This window comes from Epargyreus clarus, unplaced genomic scaffold, assembly GCF_041222505.1.
Source record: "Epargyreus clarus isolate Ecla_fem2 unplaced genomic scaffold, WU_Ecla_fem_2.2 ptg000033l, whole genome shotgun sequence".
In the NCBI taxonomy this organism is placed as follows: domain Eukaryota; kingdom Metazoa; phylum Arthropoda; class Insecta; order Lepidoptera; family Hesperiidae; genus Epargyreus; species Epargyreus clarus.
In genome coordinates, this window is record NW_027332238.1 from 4,372,702 (window position 1) to 4,381,744 (window position 9,043).

A 9,043-nucleotide genomic window follows, 5' to 3' on the forward strand; every position below is an offset into this window, starting at 1 on the left:
AAGTTCTTGGTGCTTGATGATTCAGATGACCCTCCGAAAATTCAATCACTTAAAGAAGTATTTCGCGAAGAACTAGAAGCTCGGTTTTTGGGGGAAGATTATGATTCCGTACCTGCATTAGCCTGTTTTTTGGATCCTAGGTATAGTTTTTTACACGATACATTTATTCGCTAATAACGAAATTATTTAAAAAAATTTGATTATCAAATTCATTTATGTTTTAATACATTGCAGATATAAAAATATGGCTGATGAAACTCAAGAATTTCGAGAGTCAGTCCAAGAAAAAATTTTGGAAATTATGGCCAAAGAAAATGTCAAAGAGACACCAGCAGCTATCACTAAAAATAAGAGAGAGAAAGATTTGAATTATCTCTTTAATTGTGAAGCCTTATCTCGAAGCTTTGAGAGAATGGCAAGCTTTGAAAGTGATAATCCAAATTATCTAGATAATGAAAATGAAAGAGAAATTAATAGCTTCAAAATGGAGCCAAATATTCCGCTTGGTGACAACCCTCTTCATTGGTGGCACTCAAAACGCCATAAGTTTCCTAAACTGGCTAGGCTGACGAGAAGATACTTAGGTGTCCCAGCATCAAGTACACCCTCTGAAAGGGCTTTTTCGACAGCTGGAAACATTATTAGCTCAAAACGCAACTGTTTACTACCCGAAAATGCTAATTTATTGATTTTTCTTTATCAAAATAGAAGTATTACGGAAAAAAAAATCAATAATTAATTTAAGAGCCATTTTCATGAACAAGATATTGTTAAGTGTTAATTAATTAAATAAATTACTTTCGTTATTTTTGTCATAAAAAATCATTATTATTATTTTTTGAACCTGTCTGTAAGTAAAGAATCAGTGAATAGCTGAAAAAAAAATTAGCCGGTTAGCCGTTGGCTAATTAGCTGAGCTAATTAAGTTAACCGGTTAAATTAGCTAAGCCTATCGGTTAGCTAGCTAATTAATTTAGCTAACTTTTTTAGCCGGCTTGGCCGGTTAAATTGTACAGCCCTATAAATTACATAATTATGAGTAATTATGTAATTTACGAAGACAAGCCCCTACACAATATATATATGTCTACCTTTTACCTATTTTATATATACATATTCTTTTTATTTATATTTATTTATTTTATATACCATAGGTAGGTTGCACCATTTTAATTACGGTTAACATGATGTCATAACTAACACTTAACGTTAACCGGTCGATTTCGATCGGTCAAAGTTATTGTTTTGTCAAATTTCGTATTTGTCAATGTTGACTCATTTTATGGAGTTTCTTTCGCCGCTTCTTCTCCATAACGAAACACGTTGTGAAGTGGTGGTAGTTGTATTGACATTCAAAAAGTGCTCTGTAAAGAACCTATTTTGAATAAAATAAAATGATTTAATTTGATTTTGATTTGACTCAAAATTGTGGTATTAGTAACATAAATGACGTTAATTACAAATAACTTGCTACACCGCAGAATTGTTCCATCGCTATCGCCAGAGTTATTGTAATAGTTAACATAAACACAAACTAAATGGGCCAACGTTGCAACCCAACTTTCATGTATTTTTTTTTGTTGAGATGGTCAGAACTGCGCCATATTTATTTTTGTGTTTATTTTGTGTATGTTTGTATTTATTTGTTATGTTTTTCTTTTTTTTTTATATTGTTTGTTTATATTTTAAGACTTTATTTACGTTAATTTTTTTTTTTATTTTGTATGTGTGTGCATCTGTGTGTGTCTTTTTTGTGTTGTTTTTCATTTTATACTTTGTTTATGTGTTATGAATTATTTTTAATTTTGAATCCACAAATTTTAAAAATGCTGAGTGAGTGAGCTCACTAGTGCCACATCCATACTATGTTCGTATCAATCCTTGGCGCTTTGTAGGTAAAATCGTTGTCTCTCGATGTTTTTCGATAACGATTTCTGAAATAATTTTGTACTGCAGTGTGCATTTGTGTTACATTTTTCAATTTCTTAATATCTTCAACTTTTGTAATTCAAATTAACATTAATAAAATACGGACCCGTATTTGCTCCATGACTCAAATTATAAACAGAAGTTTTTTGTCCCCATTTTCAAGTGCTTAGTTTTTTGTTCGTAGCTCATAAAATAAACATGCCTTACAGCTGAAATGTTATATTTGACAAGAGTAAGTACCAAAGTATAGAATTAGTTTTTGTTCTGAGCTGCTCAGCCGCCAGTGTTCTCAGAATTAAAGTACAAACATACTCTTATCTTAAGTGGCGCTCGCGCGCACCGTAACAATGGGTGTTATTTTTAAGCTTGTAATATAAACAAAATGTATCAAAAGGTCTGCCTTTTTGTGCTAAGTTTAAAGACATATGTATTTATCTTTATAAATAAATCGTAATTCATTTAAAATAGTGTTTTTTGTATTACCTATTTTATACAAAATTCTGGAAATAAGTCAGATCTCCTAATTACAAATCGTAATAAAAATAAATTACTGTAAATAAGGTTATTAAATCTTATGCCTGTAGTTAGCCTATATTATATAGATTTCAAAAACATATATCTTATGTAGATGTGTCATACAACATTATAAAGATATCGCTATTAGACTAGTGTCGCGGCGATGTCGCGCAGACGCACTCGCGACTAGGTGACAGTAACCCGTTATTTCGCATCCAAAATGGACGACTGTGCAAGGGTTACCTTTATATAATCTTTTAAGGCGTTGTATACAGCATCGCAGACTATCGGTATCATTAAACTTATTGCTGGTTTAGATACTCTGAGTAAATGTGACAAAGTACGCAGACTACAACCAGTGGCAAGAAAATACAACACTATCTGAAGTTTTATTTTTGGCGTGAGTGCACTCCTCATAAAATTATCTGTTTTTTTTTATGGCGGGCTCAACGCGCGTCAGCAATTCTTCAAATTGTGTTTCTGTCATTCGCATTGATCTGTAAAATTCAGCAGGATCTTCCTCAGCAATTTCTTCAAAAAGTTTATTGCAGGCTCCATACTGAGAACGTCTGGTAATCCATTTTCTTTGCCATAATCTCTTAGGCCTATTGATTTCAAAATTGAGTTCATTTTCTATATCAGATACCACAACAGATACAATCTCTTTAATTATTTGTATCAATATTAAGCGCTGTTCATCTTCCATTTCTAGAGACACTATGCACAACGGACAGTACCACTACTTTGAGCTTGTTCCTAAACACTGTGTAAACGGAGAAGAACAGACTACTTAACACTTGAGACTTTACGCGTAAAGTTAACGCTTAACACTTATCACTTCACACTTCGCAAAGTGTAAACCGGGCCTTAGTGTAATTAATTTCTATTTGGGCAAAACCATGTGTCTTGATATTGCTACGTCACGTACTGAGATTTTATATTTGAAAGCTTCTGCAAGTACCATAAACATATTACTGGCAAAAAAAGATTATGAAAATTCCGTCCAAAACAGTCCTCTTAAAAAAAATAAAAGCATAATACATTCCAATGTCCTTATAAAAGCTGCAACATCCATGAGTGATGTTTGTTTTTTAAACGAATCTTCTGGTAAGATTGAAATACACCATTTATTGCTTCAAATAAAAATAATATACCAGAATGCCTACGAGGAAAGAAAAAGAAACAAACGAAAAAAAAATAGTAGAAAGATATGAGACATAAAGTTAAAAAATGCGATAGAAACAAACAGCCAAAACAAACAATCAAAAGAAGACAAAAGCGCGATGATAGTGAGTCAAGCTCGATATCTGTGAATGATGAAATTATAACAGTTGATACAGATGATGATTATGAAACATTCAATGATTTTTACTTAGCTGAATCTTTACGAGAATATGTAGAGAAGGAAAATGTTAGGCCTACAATATCAACATATTGGATGTTAAAATCACAACTAATACGAGTTCCTAATTATTAAGACTGAAGTAATTTCATTAATAACACTACAATTAACAAATAAGTCTAAGAAGAGTTAAGAAAAATTATAAACAATTCATTTTACATAATTCTCAGGTTGTAAAATATTATAAATAACTAATGTAATTTTTTAAGGTTGTACTTCTAAAGGAGTAAAAAGTTTCTTATCTAAAGCCAAAAACTATATAAAGATAGCTAAATACATGGCCCTATTGTCGTACAAGTATTAATTATAGAAGAGAAAAATGTTAACATTGCGTTACAAACGCAATTTTTATTTGTTAATTGTTATTTTTTACTTGTTTAAAAGTCACTATATATTTACATAGATTCACGTAGAGCTTGTGAAATGTACCTAAGGGCCTCGTTCACCATCACCAAGTAAAGCGTTAATTAGTTACTTGGCAATTAACGTTAATTGGCAAGTAAAACTTCCGAGTATCTTCTATCAATTTCACAAACGAAAATCAAGCTTCGAGTAACAACTCACCGGTTAAGTGAACGACGTAACAAATCATACGTTACATTCGTTCAATATTACGTCAAAGTCACTTGTCAAACGTCGTTTTTTGGCAGCTTAGCTGTCATTTTTAATTTCGTATCTTCATTTCGCGTCATAGCGTGTTGTTTATTTGGTTGTTATTGTTTGTATTTATTATCATGGATGTAATGGACAAAGTTAAAAGAGATAGAAGTGCAAACTTTTCGTTGCCCGAGAGGGATATTTTGGTATCCCTTGTGCAGAAATATCAAACTGTGCTAGAAAATAAAAAAAGCGATGCTTCGACGTGGAAAATGAAGGAAGCCGCTTGGGAAAGCATCCAGAACGAATTTAATGCGCGATCTGGAGGCACATTCAGATCAACCAAAACTTTAAAAGTAAAGTATGAGGGCCTGAAACGTACGGTCAGAAAAAAGTCGGCTGCAATACGCTCGGAGCTTTACCGCACTGGTGGTGGCAGTAATAAGGCACCTTCATTGGATAATGTGGAGGAACAAATAAAATCCATGATTACACTCAGCACCGATGGCATGAAAAGTGTTTACGATTGTGATGTAATATCACAAAGTCATGAAAATCAAGGTGAGTTAAATGTTTATTTGTTTAATAAATAAAGTATTATAATGTTCAGTATCGTTAATAAATTATGAATTCCTAATTCCTAATAAATGAAATGAAAATATATGCTTATATTACAGATGTCATTGATGTTCCCAAATTAGAAGAATTTAAAGGGATTTCAGTATTAGACGTTGACATAACTGAGGTTGTACAAAGTGAGACTACTGAAAATCGTAAGTATCTAAAGTACTTAGTAGTTAGTCAATGTTATTTCATAGCACAGTCAATGTTATTTCATAATTATTCCCTCTTATCTGGTAATTATGCTATTTTTTTTACAGAAGTTATGTTACTAGTTACTGACGAGTGTGAACCATTGCCAATTACTAGTACAGACACAATTCCAGGAGAAACAAATATAATGCTAGAAAATATGAATGGTATGAATTGATATTGTTTTTGATGCTTTTTCTAAATATATAATCCTAAAAGAAGTGTGTAGTTGTCTCTGCCTTAAAAGTTTATGTTTAAAATTCATTAATTTTGTTACAGATGCACAAACATTGCTTGATACTCCAATGAGGAAAAATGTAATAACTCCATGTACAAATGCAAATAAAAAATGGGATGTCACTAGTAGAAGGAATTTAAAATCAAGGAAACACTCTTCACTGATTGGTAAGACATTAGGTTTACAGCCACAACACCACATCTTGATTGCTGTGCTAATAGAGAAACTCCCTAGGTCATTATTTCTTAACCTGTGGCCTGAGAGTCAAAGAGCAGCTGCTGTGTATTGGGGTCTGCCGTCTTATCTATTGGCATTTAAATTAGTTAAATAAATAATTGTAAGTTATTTTTTGCAGCACTAAAATTAATTATAAAAATAATTTTGCTAAGAGGGCCCGTGAAATCATACTTACGTTAACAACCACTGCCCTGGATCAAAGTATTACCTGTGCTGAGTGGTCATGTGTACTATTTCTATCGGTATTTATTTTACTATTGTTTTCTTTACAGCTAATGTACAGAAAAAAACACTTTTCGATGAGCTGACTCAAGCAAAATTAGATCTACTTCAAAAAAAATTTTTGGAAGAAGAAATTACTGAAAAAAGGAAAGTGTGGGAATTTGAAGAAACTGAACGCAAGAAGGAGGCAGAGTTTAAAGAAAAAGAGCGCAAATGGAAGGAAGAGGAGTACAAATTAAAATTACAAAATAATTTTAAATGAAAACTTTTGTTTTATTTACTCTCTATTATTATTTAATAATGGTAAAAAATATTCTTGCACCAGTCTATTCCTCAAATCATTATTCAAATCAGGACTCTGTGTTGCATTTTCTTCACCAGCCTCAGTATGTGAGTCATAGTTGTCTGCAAATTTTTCTTCATTTGCATCAATTGCAATATTATGTAGTACAAAGCAGGCAACTATTATAGCTTGTACACGATCTAATTTTAACGTTATCTGTCGCCGAAGGACAGGAAATCTGTTTTTACACACACCAAAACATCTTTCAATGGTGTTCCTTGTCCGTATGTGTGATTCGTTATATAAATTTTCTGCAGGGGATGAAGGATTCAGAAAGGGGGTTAAAAGATATTGCTTTATTTCATATCCACTGTCACCAAGAAGCAAGCTATCTCCAAAATATCCACTTTCAAATCTTTGTTTCAAACAAGAATTGTTAAAAATAGTCTGATCATGAACAGACCCTGGCCACCTTGCCACAATATCCAAGCATCTTAATTGACTATCACAAACCACCTGAACATTAATTGAGAAATTAGATTTTCTGTTTCTATAATTTTCAGCTGAATCGCCTCCTGAAATAACAAGTATTACATTAAAATGTTGTACTATGTACGTTCCTAGGTGAACAATCATAATAACTTCCATTCATGATAATATTTAGAAATACTTATAACATACCGGGTGACTGTATTGTAACATGGGTACAATCTAGAGCTCCTATTACCCTGGGGAATTTTGCGATTTGATAAAAACCGTCTTGTAGTGCAGTTAGGTCCTCAGGGAACTTTATTGTAAGTGGTCGTAATTGAGCGATAGCCTCAGTTACTTTCTTAACAATACGGCTGCTGTTGGTGGACTGACACCACAAAAGTCAGCCGCACTTCTTAAGTACGATCCAGTAGCAAGATACCTCAACGTTAATAATAGGCTTGCTTTAGTTGAAACTGCTTGATTTCTGAAATAAAGATTTTATTATTAATTAAAGTAGCTGAAGTAGGTTACTGATAGAACGCCGCATTCAATCTTTACGTCCTTCTATACGTCGTCGTATAGAAGGAACATTATGTTTTTATAGGTTATCTATTAATAAAATCATTTAATTAAATTATTCATAAATAATTAATGATACTCACCTTTGCGTTTTAGAAGTTATTTTATGTTTTATAAGGTTATGCACTTGGTTTACTGCAAACTTCGATAAACGAAATCTAGCCAAAAAATCACTTTCGTCTAAATTTGTAAAATAATCAACACGGAATTTAAACACACGAATCCTCGGTATCCGTTGCAGCGTAGAATATTCTAATTCATCCAATTGATGGTCAATTAAATCAATTAAATCCATTTTTACACGACCGATACACAAATGTTCATAAATCTAAAGCCTGTCATTTAATTTAACTGCCAAGTAAACACGCTAATTGGCAGACAATGTGGCAAGTAAGTTACGAGTCAGTTTAATCATATGATTAGTGTTACTCGAGCGTCGTGAAATAGACACATGCAGTTACGGGTGACTTTAACTGACGATTAGTCTACTCGATACTTTACTCAAGGGTGGTGAAAGAGGCCCTAAGCCTCCTAAATATTTTATTTTTTATTTAGTATCTTTGGAAATGATTCAAATTTTTAAAATGTTGATTTAAGTAGCAGTTACTTGATTATACTTTGTAAAAAGCAAGAATATGACAATTAAAGAACGTTACAATTTAGAATTGTGTTATATACCCCTTGCAGTGTTTTGTTTGTATATATTAATGTACTCAATAGTATCTACTCAATTGTGACAACCCTAGCACTTTTACGTAAACACATTGGGTTTGTATGGAGAGGAGCGAAAATGTCAGGATAACATTGCCCATTCGCTTTAATCGGTAAGTATTTAAGATATTGACTTAATTTTCTGAGCCATGGCCTTTATTGCCAGAAATATTTTATTGGTTCTTATATCATTCGTATAAAGGCTATAATTGCACCAAAAACCAAGGTGGGCAATGTTGGCTAGAAGTCCAGATATTTTTGCCCGCCATGAAAATTGGGTATTTGATGGGGAAAATGTAGGTAAATGTTGGATTTTGATCACTTAAAGTATGTACATGATCTTAATGTTCCTATAGGCACAAAAATATGTATGGGGATTCATACAAAAATCTTGAAATAAATAGTTTTATCCTCAAAATGTGGGCAATCTTGGCGTGTTTCACGGTAATTAAAAACTTACCTCAAACGTCAGAAAGTTATACTACTGATTTAAAACTCCTTGAATAAAGGTACAATAATAAGTATATAATAGTAAATAGGCACATTAATGCATTACTAGATCTTAAAGCTTTAGGGAAATCCACAGCCTCGAACTTGAGAGATTTCATTGCCATCATTAAGCAGGAAATCTCAGCAATTTTAAATCATGAGAAATAATGTAAAATACTGGGACAATTCTTATGTGTTTATTGTCTCGCAAATTAGACATGCATACAGCAAGAGCATACCAGCTGGAACGCGACCCTGCGATAGAGCCCAGCCTCAACGACTTTCTCAAGTATTTGGAGCGAAGAGCCCTTAGAAGATTTTATAACATTTAAAAAAAAAGTTATTTGGTGGACCGGCTATAATAAACATAACTATTTAGTTATGTTACTAGCAGAGATATAGACGTAATGATATAGTTGTCATATAGTACATTACAATACGAGGACGAAAATTTTTTTTCTGACAAGTGTGAGTTTGCAGGCCGAGCCGCAGGCGAGGACTGCAATCACACGAGTCAGAAAAACATTTTTCGTCCGCGTGTTGTATAAAATTT

The 9,043-nt window shown here is 32.7% G+C and overlaps 1 protein-coding gene and 1 long non-coding RNA gene across 4 annotated transcripts; one reads left to right on the forward strand and one right to left on the reverse strand.

Annotated features, from left to right (window-relative positions):
- The first annotated feature begins 4,280 nt into the window (after positions 1–4,280).
- Positions 4,281–6,219, forward strand: LOC140755559 (uncharacterized). Of its 3 annotated transcripts, XM_073090852.1 has the most exons (5): positions 4,281–5,005; positions 5,122–5,424; positions 5,537–5,662; positions 6,005–6,045; positions 6,083–6,219. In XM_073090852.1, the coding sequence occupies exons 1-5, from the start codon at positions 4,582–4,584 to the stop codon at positions 6,191–6,193; spliced, it is 1,005 nt and encodes a 334-aa protein (XP_072946953.1). In that variant the 5' UTR covers positions 4,281–4,581; the 3' UTR covers positions 6,194–6,219. The 3 variants fall into 3 exon arrangements, with proteins under 3 accessions (XP_072946953.1, XP_072946954.1, XP_072946952.1); XM_073090853.1 differs by lacking the exons at positions 6,005–6,045; positions 6,083–6,219 and having other exon boundaries at positions 5,122–5,217; positions 5,326–5,424; positions 5,537–5,986; XM_073090851.1 differs by lacking the exons at positions 6,005–6,045; positions 6,083–6,219 and having other exon boundaries at positions 5,537–5,988.
- Positions 6,204–7,078, reverse strand: LOC140755566 (uncharacterized). The gene is made up of 2 exons (XR_012103794.1): positions 6,919–7,078; positions 6,204–6,812 (listed from the first exon to the last, which is right to left on the reverse strand). It is a non-coding gene; the product is annotated as an uncharacterized LOC140755566 (long non-coding RNA).
- Positions 7,079–9,043: the final 1,965 nt, after the last annotated feature.

Bases quoted from the DNA above. Each gene is read 5' to 3' on its own strand.
- LOC140755559 (XM_073090851.1), top strand. From the start codon at position 4,582: ATGGATGTAATGGACAAAGTTAAAAGAGATAGAAGTGCAAACTTTTCG. The intron at 5,006-5,121 runs GTGAGTTAAATG...CTTATATTACAG, and splicing joins ACAAAGTCATGAAAATCAAG to ATGTCATTGATGTTCCCAAA. The intron at 5,425-5,536 runs GTATGAATTGAT...ATTTTGTTACAG, and splicing joins AATGCTAGAAAATATGAATG to ATGCACAAACATTGCTTGAT.